Below are 23160 nucleotides of genomic sequence, written 5' to 3'. Positions count from 1 at the left end.
GAGAAGAGAGAGACAATAAACAAAACTGAGGGCATTCAGAGAATATAATAATTAAAAAATACTAAGAAAAAGATAAAGAAGAGACGCAAAATAGAAGAAAATAGAAAAGCAGAGAAAGAATTAAGGGGTGGATCACCTGGTCCTCGACTGAGTTCCCGCCAAGCTAGATGATGTCTGCAGTCAGGAAACTGACCCGGGGATCGTTCGTGCCCATTCAGGAGGTGGCAAAACAACGTGCTTGTTCCCAGAAGGAACGCTTAGGGGCTCCGAGGACAGCTGTGGGAGAGGGATGGCTGATTAGAGAAGGAGTTCCTGCTTGTGCAGGGCTGACCAGAGACAGGCCGTTCATCCCCCAGTGCACACTCCGCTGATCTGATGAGACGGACATCACACACCTGCAGATGGGCGGCTGCATCCGTGAGCAGGCAGCTCCGATGGAACACTGGGGAAGAGGGGTGCCATTGGGCGGGGCCAGGGGAGACTTGCACCTTTCTGGCTGGGTGCTTGTGCTCTCAGGTGGTTGTCTCAATTAAATGCTGCTGACAATGGACCCGAAGGAGTCAAATTGAGGTCTCTGTCCTAATGAATCCTCTGGAACAAATTTGGATAGAGAATTAGTTTAGTGCAGTTGATTAGCACCTTGTTGTTAATAATGCAGACTTGAGTAATAGCTGGTTTAGATTTGAATTTACTTTACAGATATTCACACCCGCACACATACACACAGTCTTATCCTTCAGATATTGATGATTAAGATACATGTTATCTAGTCAAAATGCCTTTGAAAGTTAACTGTCTCAGTAATTGCTGACAGGGAACCTCCCAGCATTAACCATTGGCAGCGTGCTGGCTGAAGTGGTACTTGCAGCCTGCCTGACTGCGTGCTGACCCGCGCTTGGCCGGCAGCTCTGGGAGAATGTGGCTCACCAGATCTGATGCACTTGCAGTTCCAGGAGATGCCTACACTGATTATGTCGCAACGAGATGGTACCGAGCTCCTGAACTTCTTGTAGGCGACACCCAGTACGGTTCTTCGGTCGATGTGTGGGCGATTGGCTGCGTTTTTGCAGAGCTCCTCACCGGCCAGCCACTCTGGCCTGGAAAATCAGATGTGGACCAACTTTATTTGATCATCCGAACACTAGGTATGAATCACACTGTATGCCTTAGGGAGTTGCTAAGTGATGATAGTAATAATATGTGATTTGAATGCAAAACAAGAGCTTTCTTGCTTCTCCAAGGTGCTAGGTCGTTCTGGGTTCGTCTCAGTCTGTAGCCACACCGCTTCTCCGGGAGGGATTTTCAGGCGGCGTGTCAAATAAAATGCATTGGCCATGGAATAAACTGCATTGGCTTTCTACATTGGGTTTAGACGGAATAACGGTATTTGTCAGATTTAAGAGCTATTTGATCCAATGTCATTTCTGTCCTCAGTAAAAGAAGATAGATTCCCCCTCTATACTGTAGGGGAGGGATCATAATTTTTTTTAATTTATTTATTTTGTAAAGGGCCAGATGGCAACTATCTTAAGTTTTGGCCACACCCTCTCAACTCCGCTGTGACTGTGCAAACACACACAGAGAAAAATCCTTCAGCAAATGGGTGTGGCTGGGCACCAATAAAACTTATGGACTCTTGACATTTGAATTTTGGATAATTTCCACACATCACAAAATATCCTTGTGATCTTCCTTTAGCCACTTAAAAAGGTGGTGAACATTCTGTGGTCCTAGACCAGAGGGACACAGATTGGGGCACGAGGTCATTGTTTGACAGCCCTGCCCTAAAGCTCAGGAGTCCAGCTGTACTTCCTGCTCAGGAGTGGCCGCCTGAGCTTAGAGTACTATTGGCACTTCTCCTTGTAGAGGTGCCTAAGAGTTTATGAATGCCTTCCATGCACATCTCTTCCAAGTCTTACGGGAAGTCAGATAAGGGAATTATAGCACTCTGATTGTGCCTGTTTAACCCATGGGGAAACTGAGGCTCAGGAGGCTTCCAGGACTGGCTCTAATCTATGTGGCCAGTGAAATGCATGGTGGGAATGGGATTTCAGGGTTCCCTTGCCTGACTCTTCATCTTCCACAGGTTGTCTACCTCCACCGGGCTGGAAGGGAAGATAACCCAAAGGTGGTGGTGGTGGTGGGTGTTAGGGGGTAGGGTGGTTAGTGACCGAAAGCACAACAAAGCGAAACAGCTCCCGCTCCTGCGCCATCCTTATGCTGGGTCCGTCCTTGCGGTCACTGGGGCCACTCCGAAAAGTGGGCAGTAGTTCCGGCCAGCAGCGTAGTAGAGAGCCGTGCCTCTAAAAACCTAAGGTGACCTTTTCTCTCCTTCCTTCTCGTTCACTCCCTGTCCGCACGGTCACTCCCTGTCCGCACGGCTGCCAGGCCAGAGATTTTGACTGGAGCCTGACTCCGTTCTGTGGAGCTCCAATAGCTTTTGGAGAATCTTGTAGCATGAAAATTCGAGGTAGAGTACCCCTAGGGACCACACCTTTAGCATGTATCGTTTGCCTGACCGATTTCCAAAAAAAAAGGATTGAGGAAATGTACCAGGAGTTCCGCAGACCCGAGTGTGAATCCTGAATCCTGTCGCTGAATAGGCACGGACAAGCTATCAACCCCCTTGAGTCTCTGTTGAGCCTTGGTTTTCCCAGCCATTCAGTGGAAATTAAAAGCTGTGTCTGTTATTGTTGTGAGGCTGTTATAAAATTAAATTGAATAATGTATCTAAAGGCCTTAGACCAATTTCTCACCTCACCTTTTGACAGCAGGACGAGGTGGACCAAGCCCCAGGTGGTACCAAGGGCGGTGTTGGGAAACTGACCTCCCCTGAGAAGGCATGCTTTTCCAGGGATCCATTGCTCCCAAGTCTGCGAGGAGACACGGGCTCCCTATTTCACCCCTGAGGTTAACTGTTCAAATGCTGTATTAGTCCTGGCTTTCTCGTGAGTTACGTGGTTTGTGCTTTACAGGAAAACTCATCCCACGGCATCAGTCGATCTTTAAAAGCAATCAGTTTTTCCACGGCATCAGTATTCCCGAACCAGAAGACATGGTAAATGGCTCCCTCGATTTTGGGATATAGTACTGTGACTTTCATTAAAGGGGTAGTAGTTTGCTTTGTCATCTCTGTGGCTTTGGCTTGTGTTTCCTTATGACACACTAGTGCAGGTCAGAGAAGCTATATGAGGAAACTACAAGAGGTGGCCACATCTGTCTCCTCCTCCCAAGACTGATTGCCAAAGGCAGTGGTCAGACAGGGCTCCACCTTCTATTCCTCCCCCGACTTGAGTAGCCCCTATTCTGACACCAGTGATCCCTCCCTTACAACGCTACCTGTGTGTGTGTTGGGGGGGGGGGGCGCTGATAGTTCACTGCCATGGCCACGGAGAATGCAAAGAGGATGCTCCTCATCACAGTGAGAAATGCTGAGCATACAGCTGTGTGGGCAGGACATGCTCACAGCTCATGGCCCGGCCTCTGTCCTGCTTCTGCCATGTCACAAAGCTCTTTTACAGTCACCAAGAAATGCCCAAATCGCGTGCCCCTTCATTGTGAGCCTCAAGCCGAAGGCACTCAGCCCCAAGTCCACGTTTGGGTTTGTGAACCATCTGAGGTCCAAATGGCCCCAGCTATCTCTAAAGACTGTATTCATTTTGAATCTAGTATGTAGAACAATGTGATGATTTTTATACTGTTCTTTTTATTCTAGTTTTAAAGGTTGAATAGACTATAAGGTTAAAGGTTAAGTTGCAAAAGAATATTTCTATGGCACGTGTTTAAGAATGACACGCAGCACACACAGTGCTCACTGCACAGCTAGGAAAGTAGAATATCACTTTTGTCTTTGTAGCTCCTTCCTCCCCTTTCTTCTAGAGTCTTGTGACGTGTGTTTTATCATTCTGCTGCATTCTGTACTCGTGTGTGTGTGTGTGTGTGTGTGTGTGTGTGTGTCAATGTAGCTCCATCGGTGCTGAGTGGGTAATGAGTGGATATTGCAGAACAGCTGTGACAGGTCAGAGAAGGACCTCGAGATCCACTTGGACCCAGCACCAATTGCAAGCTATTTGACATTTTCAATATAAGGCCGGCTTTATGTCTTTCATGCCTTTGTAGTAAAGCATACTATTATATCTAAAAATGTGATTTTAAAACGTTTACAAGGAATTATCTAACCTATCGAGGGTCACTTTCTCAAGCGTGTTCTTAATGACTGGTAAATTCAAAATATACACAACATTTCCGTGATGTAACATTGAAATTCTTCACATTATATTCCAGGAAACGCTTGAGGAAAAGTTCTTAGGTGCTCATCTCGTGGCTTTGAATTTCATGAAGGTACTTCAGAATCGGGCTGAACATGCCTGGGCGCCCGTTGTCCTGCTTGTAGCGGTAACTGTAGGAGAGGTGGGGAATGGGCACACACTACCAAGGTGGAGTCATCTTTGGAAACAAGAAATTGTAAAATCATTGCATTTAAAGGAAACTCAGTGGTTCTAAAAAGTAACATGTTTCAATGTCTATATTACAATGCCTGGAAGACTAGGAAAGTTCAGAATCCTGCAGCATTAGACCCAAGATTAGTGATCAAGAGGATACATTTGAATAAGCTGTGACCACCAGTGCTAGTCATTCTTGTTTTTAAAAGAAATCATTTTATTGGGGGCTCTTACAGCTCTTGTAGCAATCCATACATAAATTGTACTAGGCACATCTGTACATGTTGCCATCATCATTTCCAAAACATTTCCTTTCTGCTTGAGCCCTTGATATCATCAGTTCCTCTGTTTTCCCCTCCCTCCCTCTCCTACCCTCATGAACCTTGATAATTTATAAATGATTTTTATTTTCACATTTTACACTATCTGCTGTCTCCTTTCACCCACATTACTTTGTTTGTCCCCCTGGGGCGTAGGGGCAAGTTGTACTTGATTATTGCAATCGGTTCCACCTTTCTCCCTCTTCTCCCCCCACCTTCTCTCTACCCTCAATAATGAGAGGATCACTACTCTCATTATTGGTCCTGAGGAGTTTATCTGTCCTGGATCCTCTGTGTCAAGGGCTCTTGTCTGTCCCAGTATATATACTCTGGTCTAGCCAGATTTGTAAGGTAGAACTGGGATTATGATAGTGGCGGGGGAGGAAGCATTAAAGAACTAGAAGAATGTTGTATGTTTCGTCAGTGCTGTACTGCACCCGGCTGGCTTGTGTCTTCCTTGTGACCCTTCTGTGAAGGGATGTCCAAAGGTCTACAGATGGGTTTTGGGTCTCCATTCTGACCTCCCTTGTTCACATCAAAATGGTTGTTTGTTTTGGGTCTTCTGATGCCTGATACCCGATCCCATCGTCACCTCATGGTCACACGGGTTGATGTGATTCTTCCATGTGGGCTTTGTTACTTCCCTGCTAGATGGCCACTTTTTAAATTTCATGCCTTTAAAACTCTAGATGCTATATCTTCTAATAGCTCTGGACCATCAGCTTTCTTCACCAAATTAGCTTATGCACCTGCTTTGTCTTCAGCGATCATGTTAGGAAAGTGAGCACCACAGAATGCCAGGTTTTTAGAACAAAGTATTCTTGCATTGAGGGAATCCTTGAGTATAGGCCAAGTGTCCATCTGCTACCTTAATACTTAACCTATAAATATATGTACATAGACCTATATCCCTATTGTTATATATTAATATATTTACATATATGCATGCCTATGTTTATACCTCTATAAATGCCCTTTGCTCCTAGTTCTTTCCTCTGTTTCCTTTTACTTTCCTCCTGTCCCACCATCATGGTTCGGCCTTCATTCAGCTCTCTGTACTTCCTCATGGCTACATTGCACTTAATCGAACCCCAGCAAGCATTCTATGCCCTCCTCACCATCAATTTTAGATCTCTTGTTGCCTTGTCCCTGAGTTTGATGGCTCCCCTCATCCCTTTCCCCCATCTCTTCCTCTCCTCTGTTCCCTGGAACCGTCGGTCCCATTGTTTTCTCCTCAGGATCGTTTATCCTGCCTATGTTATATAGATGAAAGAAAGGAAGGAAGGAAGGAAGAAGAGAAGAAAGAAAGTTGAAAGAAAGAGCCTATGAATAGTTCCAGGCCTGTCTGCTGACCCTTATGAATGTTTTCTGATCGGGTCTGATGCAGTGCAAGCCCTGCCCCCACCCGAGTCCAAAGTCTATTCTCAGAATTCCTTGAGGACATTGTTGCTTTGCTTCCCTTGCTGCTCTGTTGAGCTCCTTTCGTGTTATGCTCTGGGGGGGCGCCGGGGGGGGGGGCGGGGGTCAACCGGGCACAATTCCTGCACGGTGTCTCTGGTGCTGCCCCCAGTAGCGCTGTGGGCCAGTAAGGGGACCTCGCATCTCATGGTGAGGCCGACCGTACAGTCCTCTCTGCATTGGCTTCTCCGAGCAGGAATGTCGTCCTTGAAGCTTGGTGGGCCAGGATGCATTTCTCTCTCTCTCTCTCTCTCTCTCTCTCTTTCCCTTTTAGTTTGCTCCCGTGTGGTCTGGGCAGACCTCTGTTAATTCACTGTTTCATGCAGGTATGTTGCCCTCAAGGCTTGGCACACCAGGTTGAGGTCTGGTCCCCCTTCCCTTTCCTGAATCCCCCACACAGTTTTCTAATCAGTGGATTTACTGATTGCCACGGAGCTCTCCATGCAAGCTGCTTACCTAGGCGCCATCGTGCCGGAAGTCCTGCTAGTCATGCTTGACCCATTGTGGATGCTGAATGCGCTTTAGGATCGCATGAGGAGCTCTGCCTTTAACAACCAGTTAAGCTGTATCTATAGCAGTCATTTCCAAACACAGTTACTCCGCGGAATGACTTTGACACTTCTTCAAAATTCCAGTTTCTAATCTGTCAATCTCCAATTTACAGACTCAGAATATCCATTAGTTGGACCTTGCGATCTTTATCCTTAAGCAGATTCTCAGATTATTAATACTGAGCAGCCCAGTTTAAAAGCAATCTGATCCAGATGATGGTGCCAACCTTCGTGGAACAACATTTGCCAGCGCTGAGCTTTCCCGGGTGCTCTCCAGGGTGCTGGATTGCTTCTCTTGGAATCCTCTCTGGGACTCAGAGCCCATCTCTTCTGTGCCCTCAGACCCCCTTTCCCCTGCTCTGACCTGTCTTCCTCAGCACTTTGAAGGTCCTTCCCAAGGTATAGGACAAACTCCCTGTCCTCATCTACAGAAGTGAAGAGTCCAAGACTTTGGATGAAGCCATATTTGTTTCTCAACTGTAATTTAGACCTGTAAGTATTGAATTGCGACTTAATTCTCTAAGTGGGTCAAAGACACTGCTGTCCCATGGGCTACACCCTATCTCCTGGACTTCTGTCTGTTAGATGAAAGAAGTCTCTCTTTTATTAATCGTAGAGGAGACATCTTTAACCACGGATAAGTCACATGGCTATCTCATGGCCGACAGGTGAAGTGTTAGCTGATGACAGTACCGCAGGCAGCTGTTGTTCTCAGGTGCCACCCTGTGTACAGCACGGGCACTGCTTGGTCCTGTGCCACCGTCCTCACAGTTGTTGTTTGACCCTGTGAACTACAGCTACTGTGTCAGTCCATCTAGTTGAGCGCCTTCCTTGTTTTCGCTGCCCCTCTGCTTTACCAAGCATTCTGACCTTCTCCAGAGACTGGTCTCTCCTGATAATATGTCCAAAGTATGTGAGACCAAGTTGTTCACCCTTGCTGCCATGGAACATTCTTATGCCAGGTGCTCCTGGGAGCACTTTGAATACTCTAGTAAACTGTACTGATTCCAATACAGATTTGCTCGTTCTTTTGGCAATTCATGGTCTTTTCAATATTGTTCACCAGCACCGTAATTCAAAGGCATCAATTCTTCTTGAGGCTGCCTTCTTTAGTGTCTGACTTTCAATGCATATGAGGCATCTGAAAATACCGTGTCTTGGATAAGGTGCACCTAAGTCCTCACAGAAACACCCTTGCTTTTCGATACTCTAAAGAGGTCTGTGCAGCAGATTTCCCAGGGCAACTTGTCATTTGATCTCTTGACTGCTGCTTCCATGAGCATTAGCTGTGGATCCAAGCGAGACAAAATCCTTGACAATTCCGTCTTTTCTCCATTTATCATGATTGGTCCAGTTGTGAGGATTTGGGCTTTTCTTTGCATGGCATCAGAATCCTGAAGGCTGAATCCTTGGTCGTCACCAGCTAATGTTTCAAGTCCTCACTTTCAACAAGCAAGGCTGTGCATCTGCCTATGAAAGGTTGTTAATAAGCCTTTCTCTGATCCCGATGCTGCACTTTTCTTCCTATAATCCAGCGTTTCTGATTATTTCCTTAGCACACAGATTGAATAAGTATGGTGAGAGGATACAACCCTGATATACATCGTTTCTGGTTTTAACCATGCAGTATTCTCTTGTTCTAATCACACAACTGCCTCTTGATCCATGTAGAGGTTCCGCATGAGTACAATTAAGTGTTCTGCAATTCCCATTCTTCTCAAGCCTATTCATAGTTTGTCATGATCCACACAATCAAATGCCTTGGCATAGCCAATAAAACACAAATAACATCTTGTTGATATTCTCTGTTTTAAGCCAAGATCCATCTGACACCAGTAATGATATCCCTTGTTCCACATACGCTTCTGAATCCAGCCTGAATTTCTGGCTGCTCCCTGTCACTATAATGCTATAACCCTTGTTAGATGATCTTCAGCAACATTTTACTTGCATGGTATGTTAATGATATTGTTCTATAGTTTGAGCATTCTGTTGGGTCACCCTTCTTTGCAATGACTACAAATAGAGATCTCTTCCAGTCAGGTGGCTAGATAGCTGTCTTCCAAATTTTCTGGCACAGATGAGTGAGTACTTCCAGTGCATCATCGGTGTGTTGAAACCGTTCAGTTAGTATTCCCTCGTTTCCGGGAGCCTTGTTTTTGGCAAATGCTTTCTTTTCTTGCTTCAATATCACTGGCTCTTTCTCATATCTACCTCTGGAAATGGTGGGATGTCAACCACTTCTTTTTGGTACAATGACTATCTTCTTTCTATATTCTTTGGCTGCTTCCTGCATCGTTCCATATTCTGCTAGAATCTTTTTATATTGAGACTTGGGCTTAAATGTTTTGTATACTTCTTTCCATTTAAAATATCCTGAGGGTGTTCTTCCTTTTTTGGTTTTCTAATTCTAGTTCTTTGTAAATTGCATTTTATTATTTCATTTTGTCTTCTCAAGCTGCCCTTTGAAATGTTCTATTCAGCTCTTTGATCGGATCATGTTTTCCATTTGCCTTAGCTACTCTATGATAAAGAGCCAGTTTCAGAGTTTCTTCTGACATCCACTTCGATCTTTTCTTTCTTTCCTGCCATTCAGATGACCTTTTGCTGTCCTCATGAAGGACGTCTTGATATCCTCCCACAGATCATCAGCTCTCCTCTCATTCGTATTCAATGTATCCAAGCCGTTCTTTGTGTGTTCCAGTTCATTTCTGTTCTTTTCACTTTGAGTCACACACCATCAGCCAATGAAGGTCCCGAAGGCCTGCCTCACTCCATCCTCATCATGTGGGCCACCTCGACTCTGAGAAGGGGGCTCTTCCTCAGTCATATTTTAGGGGCCATCCGACCCGAGGAGCTCGTCTTCTGGTGCTACATCTTACAATATTCTGCTTCTATTCACGAGGTTGTCAGTCTCTGGCAATGTTTCAATGTTATCCATAGGGTTTTCAGTGGCTAATCCCTCAGAAGTGGATGGTCTAGTCCTTCTTCTTAGTCTGTGCTTAGTCTAAGTTCTGCAGAAACCTATTCGCTTTGGGGGGCCTTGCTGGTGTTTGAAATACCAGTGACATAGCTTCCAGCGTTGCAGTACCACACAGGCCATCACAGTCAGACAAACTGTCAGACAAGTGGCGGTCAGGACAATGGTGCCATGCACTGGCCAGTGTATGATGGGCCTTTTCAGTTTTCTTCATTAGACATAAAGTCAGACGATGAACGTGATCATTATTATTTATTACTCATTGGTCCTGTAGCTCTTATCATCCTATCACTATCAATTTGATTGGGTCACTATTAGAAATTGTAGTAAAGATGGTTCTATGAACTCGGAAGCCTTAAATAAAGCAATTATGATGGCATCTAAATGCCACAGTTTGTTCTCTGTGCTGCTGCTGCTGCTGCTGCTGCTGCTGCTGCTGCTGCTGCTTCTACGGCTGTTAGATGCCATCAAGTTGGCTATGCCCCCAAATGACCCCATGTGCAATAAAGTGAAACACTGCCGAGGCCTGAGCTATCCCCACAATCGTCATTGGAACCCATTCAACCACTGGGTCAATCCGTCTCATTCAGGGTCTCCCTCTTTCTCACTGGCTCTGCTTTGCCAGGCATACTATTCTTCTCCAGAGACTGGCTACCCTTGAGAGCATGGCCAGGACACATGAGAGGAAGTCTCACCAGTCTCACCTCCAGCAAGGATTCTGGTTGCAATTCTTCCCAGACAGATCTGCTTACTCTTTTGGCTGTCCACGCTGCTTTTAATATTCTTCGGCCATCTCCCTTATTCATAGTCCACTTTTCACATTCCTATGAGACAATTGAAGAATATCATGGCAGGGGAGGGGGAAATGGGCTGATACCAAGGGCTCAAGTAGAAATAAAATGTTTTGAAAATGATGCTGGCAACGTATGTGCAAAGGTGCTTGACACAATGGATGGGTGGATTGTGATAAGAGCTGCAACAGCCCCCAACCAAGTGATTTTTTTTAAAAGAAAAGAAAAATATAATGGCTTAGATCAGGAGTTCCTTAGTCTTCAAAGTGACATCTCTTGAACTCCTTAAAGAAGGCATGTGTAACAGATTTATCCAATGCAACACATCATGTGGGTTCTTGACTGCTGCTTCCAAGCACACTGGTCGTAGATCCAAGCAAGATGAAATGTTAGCCAACTTCAAGCTTTTCTCTGCTTCTCGTGACCTTGTCTATTGGTGCAGTCATGAGGATTTTGTTCTTCTTGACATTGAGCCCTGAGCCGTACTGAAGGCTGCTGTTCTTGGTGTCCATCAACAACAAAAAAATCTTACCATAGTGAATGATGGGGGGAGTGCGGAGTGGAGATCCAAAGCCCATTAGTAGGCCACTGGAGATCCCCTTGCAGAGGGGTCTAGGGGAGGAGATGAGCCAGTCATGGTGCGATGTAACAATGATGAGAAATACAACCTTCCTCTAGTTCCTAAAGGTTTCCTCCCCGCTCCCACTACCATGACTCGAATTCTATCTTGCAAGACTGGCTAGACCAGAGGAGGTACACTGGTACAGATAGGAACTGAAAATACAGGGAGTCCAGGACGGATGAGCCCTATAGGACCAGTGGTGTGAGTGGCAAAACAGGGAGGGTAAAGGGAGAATGGGTAGGGAAGAGGGAACCGATTACATGGAACTGTGTGTGACCTCCTCCCTGGGGGACAGACAACCAGAGGGTGGATGAAGGGGGACGTCGGACAGGGCAAGATATGACAAAATACCCATTTATAAACTATCAAGGGCTCATGCGGGAGGGGGGAGCGGGGAGGGAGGGGAAAAATGAGGACCTAATATCGGGGGTTTAAATGGAGACAAAATGTTCTGAGAAACGATGTACAAATGCGCTTTACACAATTGATGTGTGTATGGATTGGGATAACAGTTGTATGACCCCCTAATAAAATGTTAAAAAAACAACAACAAAAAAAACAAGTACTTCAGTTCTCCTAGCGTTCAGCAAGCAAAGTTGCTGCTAGTGTTGCCTTATTACAATATATCTGAATAGCAATGCTGAATATTAAGATATTTCTAATTGCTGAGGCTAACAGTCCCTTCTCTGAGCATTTCTGGTGGCCCTGAAACTTGAGAAGGCATCATAGTCCCTTGGAGGGCTTGCTGGGCCCCCCACCCTACAGTTTCTGTTCTAGTAGATCTCAAGCAGAACCCCATGCATTTGCTTTTATTCTAAGTTCCCAGGTTATTCTGGTGCTGCTCATTCAAACATCCCACTTTGAAGACTATCAAAAGCTATTAGCTCTGACCAATCATGGAAAGATGTCAGAGGCATTGAATGTACATGAGTTCACCTCTAAAATGACCGTGTCACAGTAAAAGAAAGAGCAATTCTAGCTATCAATAAGCTCTCCATGCTTAATAATACACAAACAAAAATGTTCTAAGCTCAGGTTGGCATGACTGAATTAGAGTGTTTGGGCACAGCCACAAAACCAGCCTCGTTCTTAATAACCCCTTCCCTTTTCTCTTCTTCCACAGGAGTGTCTGAAGATGAATCCAGATGACAGATTAACCTGCGCCCAACTCCTGGAGAGCCCCTACTTTGATTCTTTTCAAGAGGACCAAGTGAAAAGAAAAGCCCGCAGTGAGGGAAGAAACAGAAGGCGCCAGGTACTTCTGCTCCAACATTAAAGTGCATAAAAGCCCTCTGCCCACCCCCGCCCGGCTCTCCCTTTCCAAGAGCAGTGAGCCGGACCCTGAGACCCTTTCATTGTCCTGGTTTAGTTGTTTTCAGTAAGATGTGTATCTTACGAAATGTTTGTGTTTGATGTAATAAAACAAAAGAATTATGAACATAATCAGGTTGTTGCCAAATTTTATTCTACCTGCCCTTGAACTAAATCATTGCACCCCTCTTTGGCTCCACTGAATTGGACATATCACCCGCTAGACTGATTGCCCAAACCCATCCTGATGCAGCAAAACCATGATGACGAGTGTTACCCGTCTCCCAGTGCAACCCCTCTGTCTTTATGTAGCCTCGGGGTATGCGTAAAGGAAGCGGGGCTCTTCCATCTACTCATCCAGTGGCTGGCACCCAAGTCTGCCTTGCCTGAGATATAAAGGGATGAAACCCAGACAAGTGAGAACCAATCCTATTCTCAAATGTGCCAGCTACCGAGGAACATGGTAAAGATCATGACAAGCAATGCGGCTGCAGTGTGGGCTGCCAGCCGCAAGGTCAAAGACGGGGCTTTCTACTGCCGCAGAGATCCACAGCCTTGGACCCGCAGCGGCAGTTCTGCTCTGCCGCACAGCCCACTGTGCATCAGCTTGCACTCAGTGGCCGTGAGTTTGGGTTTGAGTTTGGGGCCCTTCACTTGGTTCCATAGAACTTCAGAGTCAAGACACAAGCCTCAGGAAAGCAGATTTGTCGGTTGGCTCTTTTTCCTCCCCAGCACCGCAAACTATGCCTGACACCTCAAAGACACTCCATAATGGTTATTTAAAGGACTAAACAAAGGAGTGAGCGTTGCTTATTGGCAATTTGCCAGAAACGGACAGTCATTGCATCTGACAGTATCTCAATCTTCCACCTTTTCGTCTTTTTTTTCCTCCCCCCATTGACATGTCGACAAAACGAAGAATGTCATCTCTCTTAGCCTTTTAATAGAAGTTTGTTGGAAAAGATCAACAGGATGAAATATTAAAGTGATCTCTATGTGGTCACAGTCCGTAGGTATCCAAAACCTTATGACATATAGTATAGGCTAAGGTACCTTTGACTGTAAATCCTGTTAAGTGCTTGCAAGTCAAGCCCAATGCCGCTTGCCTGGATAATGGAAGCCTTGGGTTTGTTCACATAGTCTGGTGTGGCCACGGGAAACGCAGCGCCAACTGTGTGTACAACACCCATCCCTTTAAAAGCATCTCAAGAGCGTTCCCTACCTTGGGCCTTGGAAGGGAGCGCTCCCAGGAGACCCTGTGGTCATAGAGAGAGAGTCTCCACGAGAGCGCCCGTGACCCTCCCTCCCTGTTCACTCCCCAATTCGTTGTCCACTCGGGGATCTCTCAGCACACTGTCCCAGGCCACACACAGTGCCCCCACCCCCTCCCTGGAGCTCAGCTGAATACCAATCAGTAGCTTCACACAAGGCAAAGACCAAGGCACAGCAGAGGGAAAGAAACCCAAAAGACAGCATGCTATAAAAGTTATCTCAGGTTCTCTGGACTCAGCAGGATGCATCCTACCTACCTTCTAAGGTATAGGACCCACGGGTGCCCGCACCACGAGACCATGCCTAGTGATCTCTCTTGTCCCGATGAGGTTCCAGAGAGCAAGGCCCAGGCAAAGCCAGGATGCCTGTCTGGTTCTGGCTTCCTTTCTGAGTAAGCACCTCACCTCCACATCCTTCCACATCAGCAAATAAGCCAAATAGTTACAAAACTGGTCCTGACATTCAGCGTTTGAATGTCGACCTAGATTTCCCACTTCTAGATCTCTGGTGGATGCCTAATAGTTTTCTTGAAGTGAAATATTGTTTGAAGTTGACTGACAATGGATTTTTAAATCTTTGCTGTTCTGTCAATAGCTTAGCTATTATTAGAAATTTGAGATGGATAGAATTTAGGCTCCTGGAATTGTTTAAGGGCTGGCAGGGATTTATCATTTTAAAAACGGATGAGCTACTCGGAAGTGCATGTATTGAAATAGATCAGTCGATCCATGAGAGTCACTGAACTTAATATTCATATCAGAAGATGACAATTTTTGGAAGTGTAAGCCTGCAAAATTTTTACATTGATGTCTTTGTACCACACATAGATCACGATTGATGTTTTTATTGTGACGCCTTTAACTCAAACTGTATAATGGGATTGTTTTCTACTTACTTTCTTGTTTTTGTCTTGTTCTACTATCAGAATCAACTGTTGCCTCTCATACCAGGAAGCCACATCTCCCCTACACCTGCTGGAAGGAAACAAGTCCTCCCGTTAAAATGTGATCATCTCCCAAACATTTAGGGAAATGTTCTTTCAAGTGGGAAGTCATTTAATATGTACACATTTTTGTACAAGTGTGGTAGGGATTCTCAGTGTTTCAAATGCAAATGAGCCATATGCAAATTAAGATGCCTTCTAGAACTGTTTCTGCTCTGATCCTTGCCGATTGCTTCCCCGCGCCTTGTACATGCCAACTTTGTCTTTCCGAACATTTTCTTCAAATGCTGTAAAGGCTGAATTCAGCGACACACATGGAGGAGACAGTTTCAATTCCGCCAGGCCCTCCTCCGGCGATTTCATTCGAGAATTGCGGGCATGTAATTTGATTTGTAGGAAATGTTTGCATATATCATCTTGCATCAGCTTATCCCATTCTGTCTAAGCTCGTGGGAACTAGCTTACCTGGCTGTTTATGGAACAAATGGCGTTACGTTTCTGCATGTCAGCACGCTGTTGTACGCAGGTCTGTGGAGTAGCGAAGGCATTGAACTTGATGTTTCTCTATTGACGTCGGAAGGGAGCTTTGGCAGGTCACCTAGTGTAGTCCGTTTCCAGGCCAGACTCATAAAACGTTGGCAGTTCTACGTTTAAAGCAAGGTAGCGGACACTCCGTACATAACCTAGCAAAACACTGGACGGATGACCATTGTTCACCACCCTTCCTGACAATCGCGCCCTCAGGAATGGATGACTGACTGTCACGCTGTCCGTTGACATGCCTTGATTCCTTCTCCCAGTCCTCTGCTAACTAGATCATCCCAGGGCCCAGACAGCTCCTCCCGGGGCTCTTTTCCATCTGGTACCTTGTCACTGGGCTCTTCTCAATATTTGTAACCATCGTAGCGCTGAACTCACGAAACCTTAACGAGTGCATCGGAATCAGGTCTGAATTGTAAACGCCTGTCAGCGCAGGAAGCATATCTTCCAGTTAATTTCATCTTGGAACGCTTACAAAAAGGAAGCAAGCCAAAATGACAGTGGAAAAGCATTCCGATAAAAATGACTTGACATACGTGTGTGCACGTGCGTGTGCTTCCATAAAGATTACAGCCTAGAGAACCTGTTCGGTCACATAGAGTTGTTATGAGTCAGAATCTATTCAACAACACAACAGTAATGCGTACGCAGACTTGTGTGCTTGCACGTACATGTATACATAAAAAATTTGAGGAACATCGTAATAGATACCACTTATCTTAAACATTTAAAAAGAAAGCAAAATGCTTGGAAGTCCTTTTAGGTTGCTAAAAAGGAGCTGAGGTAAAATAATAGCCAGGCTCTCTGTCACTGTCTGGCATAAAGGCTCACAACAGGAATGTGCCTATCAATAAAAATTAAGAGTATTTCATTAACTTTTCTCGGCCGCTAGGCCTGGCATACTCCCTCAAACGCTGCCAGCTCTTACAAAGGCAGGTTCTTCCAGAAATGACGTGTGTCTGGCACTGAGTGCAGCCTGCCCTCTGTTCGCCTCTTAAAGGCCAGTGCCACTGACCAGACACTTCCAAGCACCGCTGTGTGCACTTCCAGGAAATCTCCCTCAGTTCTGCGCGTTACCACCGAATGACCCCCAAATTCAGAGCATCTAGAGAACCGTTCACGTGAAGGACATGGTGAGGGACTCTTTGGCCATCTCCTATCCTTAGGTAGTGGGTGAGGCTTTCTTAGTTCCAGAAAGAGTCCCCTTCAGGTATGCTTCGTGCATTTGAAATAGTATGATACCTCTAGGAAGGTATGAGAAAAAGTAGGAGAGTGTTTCTGTGTGGCTTCTTACTGAGCATTCTTACTGAACAAACAGGTGTTTGCCTGTTTGTTTGTCTTTAAGCTTTCTCTAAACTGCTCATGCTGCTCCAGGACGCACGCACGCAGACGCACGCACGCACAAAACCACATGCCAGCACAAGGTTCCATCACCTACTTTACTGGAAATTGTGTATCAAACAATGGAATTCTTGGCAGGGATTGGTGGTGACCATCTTCCCTCATTTTTGGCTTACATTTAACAATCCAAACTAGCCATTCTCTTTCTCAGTTCTTTTTCTCAGACAAATCCATCATTCAGGTACCCCCTCTAGGAGAGTGGTTCTCAACCTTCCTAACGCCTCGACCCTTTCATATCGTTCCTCATGTGGTGGTGACCCCCAACCATAACATTATTTTTGTTGCTACTTCATCACTGTCATTTTGCTACTGTGATGAATCGGGTGACCCCTGTGAAAGGGTCGTTCCACCCCCATAGGTTGAGAACCAGCCCCCAGGGAGTGGAGAGGAGAAAGCCTGGACTGCTTAGAAAGCCCGTCTGAGATAGTCACATTACCTTGCAGACGAATAATCCTCGGATGGCTTCACTTTCCCCCAGTGACCCAGACCCCGAAGCGCTGCTTCTGCCTCTACCAATGCACCCAGCCCCAAGGAGCCGTTTCTCCCCTCCTGCTATCCCAGCACTACGCAGCTATTCCGAAGGTAGCTGTGCTTCTCTGCACGGGGGTCTAGGCCCCACCTTCAGTCATGACTCTCACCTGTTGCTGTGACCCTGTGCATCCCCTGGGGTCCTGCGCGTTTTGGCCCACCTGGGCCTGGTCTCACCTGTGCCAGCTTTCCGGCTACCCATCTTTTTATGTAGCCTCTTCTGGGCACCCAGGGAGCCCTGTCAGCGCTGTTGGTGTGGTGGTTCTAGTCACAAAGCCAGCACTTTGAAAACACACGCCCCTCCTCCGGAGAAAGACAAGCTTTCTGCTCCCGAAAAGAGTGCTCATCTCAGAGATGCGCAGGGACAGTTCTCCTGTCCTAGAGGGTCGAGATGAGTCGGCATCGTGGTGCTGGTCAATTATGGGCCCGTCCTAATGAGGGACGCGCCCCCACACCTCTTTGGTGTTCTATCAGGGTGGCTTCCCTTCGTCTGGGAGCCTCTGCCTTCCCTAGCCCAGACCTGAGTCTCCGAGCAGTGGCTTCCGCTCCCCCTGCCCACATACACCCCTGTTTGTCTAGAGCACTTCACAGACCTGCTGCGTTTTAGGGGGAAATCTACATCCTAGAAATGACACTTCTTAGACTCGGCGCACCCTGTCAGCCTGTTTGCTTGGACTTTGTCTTTGGTCTCCTGCTTCAGACCTGGGGCTATTTGGTGTCATCGTCCCAGTGTGCCCTACACACCCCATGCCACGGAGAGGTGGGTGGTTTGGGATTAGGGAAAAGGCCACACTTTGTAGATGATGTTAAGAAGACGGAATCCCTTTTCAAAGTTGTGTCCCGGGAGCGCTGACTCCACTGTGTTCAGGAAGCGATTGAGTGAAGGGCAAAAGGCTCACAGGCGAGGAAGGAAGAGTTGAAGCAGAAAGCAGGGGTGTCTTCATGGGCATTTGGCATTCTACTGCTATTTGCCACATTCTAGATTTCCCAAACCACAAGACATAGAAATCGAATAAAACACACTGAGACAGTTTTCTATTTCGGAGATGGTCTATGCTCCTTTAGCCCACCTGCTATAAACCAGATTACACACACACACACACACACACACACACACACACACACACACACAGACGATAGCACTTTCTTTCCTGTTTAAAAAACAAACAAACATTTTATTGGGAGCTAATTCAGATCCACCATTCCTCAGTTCAATCACATCAAGCAGCATTGTACAATTGCTGCCACCATCAGCTTCGAGCCATGTTCTTCCTTCTTAAACTCTTTGCAACCAGCTCCCCTTTACCCGCCCCACCCCTAGCTCTCCTATCCTACCCCCCAGGAGCCCTTATTCTACTTGTTGTCTCGATAGGTTCATCAAGATAGCACTTTCTTGGTCACTTTGCATCACCAATGATTGCCAGTCCCATGCCAGAGTGGTGCAGAATTCTCAAAGTCAGTCTTTTTCATCCAATCATGCTGGCACACAAAGAATGATCCTCAAAGCCCCCACACAGCAGGATCTCATAAAAAACTACGCTGTCAATGTCAGGTCCTCGCTTGCTTGCAAATATACAGATTTTTTTCCATGCTTGTGATCAAGGTATAGCAATAAAATGCCACTTTAAAGTTAAGTAGTTGTTTAAATCACTGAATTGTTTTGCACGTGAATCCAATGTCAGTAAAACTGTTAAAAAATGTTGAAAGTTAAGCAGTATGTTTAGGATGCATTTGTTTCTTGGGTTTCTGTTTAAATTATTAATTCAACAGCTTCATTGTTTCCAGAGAAGGTCATTTGTTCTGGAAGGTGGGGCGACCAGGTTCTAGTCCTGGTCGAAGACACAGAATCCTAGAATCTAGCCTGGGGACAGCACAGTCACGTTTCTGAGCCTTCGTTCTCATTTGTAAAATAAAGAACTGACAGAAGGGAGAAGAGTTCTAAGACACCCCCCTCCCTTCAAATATACATTTCTATGATTCTCAGTAGCCGAAGTGTGGGTGAGCTGGGCTAACCTCCCAGCAGGAGAGGCTTTCTAGAGATTAACGTTGTTAGCAATACTAGGATGAAACATTGGTGGGAGGGATCTCCCCTTCCCCCTCCCTCCCTGCTATCCAGATGATTCCGATTCACAGGACCCGATAGACCAGGGTAAAACTACCCTTTGGGGTTCCCAAGACAGTAACTCTGGATGGGAGTCGAACTCTTGTTTCCCCCTCGGGGTGGCTGGTGGTCTGTAACTGCTGCCCTGCCGTTAGCAGGCCAGCTCCTCCTCGTGGCACCACTAGGGCTGGCTGGCCCTCCCATGCCTCTTCTTGCTTGGCTGTATTTTCTTGCAAATGCACACCCAACTACTCCCGACTGATTCCATCAATTCAATAGTACCTTACTTTCATAAATAAAATTGGGTTTTGAAGTTAATTATCCCTATATTTTAATTAATAGAAGTACGGCAGTTTCTGCTAATAATAGAAGTAAAACAGGTATGCATTTCAACTGCAGAATAATATATAATCACTCTGATCTGTTCATCTGTGTAACAGCATGCAAATGACCTATGTGTTACGAAATATTAGTTTAGGGTAGCCAGGCAGAAAGTACTTGGTAACTATCCATTTTCAGTAAAATCATTAGTAGTTTCAGTAAATAATAACTCACTGGACTTCTACCATATATCGGAACAATCCACATAGTTCAGTAGCAGGGACTGGGGCCCTTTCAACTTCTTATTTACAATTATAATCTCCTCAAGCTACAATTGGTTATCCTACTCAACAGACAGATAAGTGATTTGTAATTATAAAGTTGCAAATTTTTCTTTTGTAAATGCTCCTCATGGGCCATATCTTTCAACAATGTAACATTGAAGATGTTGTGGGTCTACTTATGATATGAAAACATATTTGTATAAGAGCATGTCAATTTCAAAACACATGAAACTGTTGCTATATGTTAATAAGCCTTTTGTAATTAGCACAAAGATGATTCCAAACTACTAGAAGCAATTACAAAGTGGTTTTAGTTGTCTTATGTCAAATTAGCCATGTCGCCTCAAATATACAGATTTTTAAAAAATTTTAATTTAACTGTGAGATCTTTAGAAAACCTAATTGTTTTGGTAACTTTTTATTTGTATATCTGACTTTGCCTAAATATGTTCTTGCACTTATTTAAATAAAAATCAGAAGTATTTCCGCCTCCTAACTTTTATTCAACTCACTATTGCCTAATACTTTGTATTTAAATGAGAAAAACGATCATCTCCATATGTAAATTCCAAAAACCATCCCAAACTCACTGCCAGTGCTGACTCATAGTGACCCCCTGTGGGTTTCCGACCTGCTAATGGGAGAAGAAGGCTGGGTCTCTCTCCCCTGGCACTGCCAGGAGTTTTGGACTGCCCACCCCTGCGGCTCACCGCCCAGCACGTAACCACTCCACTGCCAGGGCTCCAGAACCTGTTATTTATTTTCCAGCAGTAGGACTATCTGAACAAAATATTCCTCTTTGTGCTATGGCTGGGGACTTTTTACAAATGGAAAAACTATCAAAACCTTGGACAGTCTCACAGTGCTCGGTGCTTGTCCCTGAGAACATGTGTGCACATTTGCTTTGAGGCTGTGAGAGTTTTTTTCAATTCGATCCATCAGAATATTTCTCTGACCCTTTCTGGCCCTTACACTACACACAGGATATATTCTTGCATCTCCACTTCATCGCTGTCAGAGGAGTTTCTGTTGGGAGCTTAGAAAAGCGTAAAAAGTCTCCAGATCAAAGTCAGTCTGTGCTCAAACAGAGTGAAAGACCATGAGCGCCACAGTGGCTGAGGCCACGCTTGTTTTGTTTGTTTTTTTTCGTTTGATATTTTAATGAAAGGGAAAATAACTCTTTAGTCATAAGTCTGAAATTATGAACAACATTCCCAATCTAAACATTTTTTAAATCATTTTATTAAGGGCTCATATAACTCTTATCACAATCCATACACACATCAATTGTGTAAAGCACATTTGTACATTCATTGCCCTCATCATTCTCAAAGCATTTCCTCTCCACTTAAGACCCTGGCTTTAGGTCCTCATTTTTCCCCTCCCTCCCCCCTCCCCCCTTCCTCATGAGCCCTTGATAATTTATAAATTATTATTTTGTCATATCTTGCCCTGTCCGACGTCTCTCTTCACCCACTTTTCGGTTGTCTGTCCCCCAGGGAGGAGGTCACATATAATTCCTTGTAATCGGTTCCCTCTTTCCTACCCATTCTCCCTCTACCCTCCCAGTATCGCCACTCACACCACTGGTCATGAAGGGATCATCCACCCTGGATTCCCTGTGTTTCCAGTTCCTATCTGTACCAGTGTACATCCTCTGGTCTAGCCAGACATGCAAGGTAGAATTCTTATCATGATAGTGGGGGGAGGAGGAAGCATTTAGGAACTAGAGGAAAGTTGTATTTTTTATCGTTGCTACATCGCACCCTGACTGGCTCGTCTCCTCCCTGAGACCCCTCTGCAAGGGGATGTCCAGTGGAGGCCACTCTTTAGAGACGCTTTCATGCCAACCTTTGTCCTGGTGGTCCGGAGCATCTTGGGCTATTTTCGTTAACGAAAAACATCCTTCTCCGAGGGCGGCCAAGTGAACAGACGTCGGTGAGAAAACGGTGTAAACGTCTCACAAGGCCCAGACATAATGGAAGCACGGTCTCAGGGGCAGGTGGGACAGTGCAGGCTTATTGGCCGGTGCCGCGGTGAGCCCTCCGCTGGCCACCGGATTGAGACGGGTGAGCTCTACAGTGATGTCCACGTGGGGTGGGTCGCTACTGGGTGTCATTGGGCCGGCTCTGCGCAACAAAAGGCAATCGGGCCTCTTCCACCCTCATCACGGTTCCTATGCTCGGCCCATTATTGCAGCCACCGCATCAATCCATTGGGCTGTGGGGCTTCCTCTTTCCCACTGACCCGCTGCTTCACCGGGCGTGATGTCCTTTTCCAGGAACGGGTCTCGCGGATGGCATGTCCAACCTATGTCAGAAAAGGACCTCTCACCATCGCTGCCTCTCAGGAGCGCTCTGGCCGGATATCTTCCAAGACAGGCGTCTCTCTGTCCTTTTAGCAGTCCATGATCCTGTAGCCGTCTGGGCCCGCACCCCCCTTCCACTGCACCTGTTCTTCTTGGGTGTTCCTCATTCAGTGTCCAGCTTTCACGTCCCTTGAAAATACCATGGTTTGGGTCAGGCACACCTTAGTCCGCAAAGTAACATCTTTCATTACTTTGTTAAGTTTAGCACCCAGTTACGGGGAGCCACGAGACTGGCGCTTTCATTTGGATTCTGAATCATAATCAGGAAATGGTCTTTCTCTGGTGCCACCATCATTTCATTTTTCTTGACGCAAACTCACAGAAGGTGAGGGCACTCGGGGGTCAGCTTCCCTCGTGGTGCTCCATGCCTTCCAGATGCGGCTGCTGCAGTTCTGCAGGGGTGGGGGAGGCGGATAAAGTGTGTGTGTGTGTGTGTGTGTGTGTGTGTGTAACAGTCCATGGTGCCCTCCATGGGAATGCCCTCTGCTTTCCCTTCTGGCTCTTAAGTTGCTCCAGGGCTTCTCTTGCCTCTGACCAGTCCATCCAGCAACTCCCTGTCCGCAGCACACCCCAACTTTTCTCTCACGCATTCATTATTTTGAAACGTTTGTGTTGGAAAGGAGAAGCTCTGGTTGCTCGGTGCTGAAGCGCTCGATGGCTAACGGAAACGGAGGTGGTTTGAACTCACTAGCCTCTCCCGAGGGGAGAGCCGTGGCAGTGCGGTTGTGTAAAGGGTACAGCCTTGGGAACCCTGTGGGGACCCTTCTCGTCTGTCCTGTGGAAGCAGCGTGAGTTGGAATTGACCCCATGGCAGTGGGCTTGGGTGTGAGGTTGGACGTGTGAAGGAGTAGAGTAGGGGGTGTCCAGCAGCGACTCCAATAATATCCCCATCCCCAGGCCTTTTCCAGGGGGACTGGGCTACTCGTC

General features: G+C 46.1%; 1 protein-coding gene across 1 annotated transcript in view; it reads left to right on the top strand.

Annotated features, from left to right (window-relative positions):
• Nucleotides 1-16888, top strand: part of CDKL4 (cyclin dependent kinase like 4) — a 46069-nt gene extending 29181 nt beyond the window's left edge. The window contains exons 5-9 of the mRNA XM_004711124.2: nucleotides 948-1145; nucleotides 2976-3058; nucleotides 4285-4341; nucleotides 12288-12419; nucleotides 14673-16888. Coding sequence (XP_004711181.1) covers nucleotides 948-1145; nucleotides 2976-3058; nucleotides 4285-4341; nucleotides 12288-12419; nucleotides 14673-14774 — 572 coding nt within the window. The 3' untranslated portion in view covers nucleotides 14775-16888. The remainder of the gene's footprint in view (nucleotides 1-947; nucleotides 1146-2975; nucleotides 3059-4284; nucleotides 4342-12287; nucleotides 12420-14672) is intronic.
• The last annotated feature ends 6272 nt before the right edge of the window (nucleotides 16889-23160 follow it).

Source organism: Echinops telfairi, unplaced genomic scaffold (assembly GCF_000313985.2).
Source record: "Echinops telfairi isolate 266 unplaced genomic scaffold, ASM31398v2 ScPeMD7_10;HRSCAF=50, whole genome shotgun sequence".
In the NCBI taxonomy this organism is placed as follows: domain Eukaryota; kingdom Metazoa; phylum Chordata; class Mammalia; order Afrosoricida; family Tenrecidae; genus Echinops; species Echinops telfairi.
Note: the sequence above shows the minus strand (reverse complement) of the source record. Positions and strands in the feature narration are given on the sequence as shown.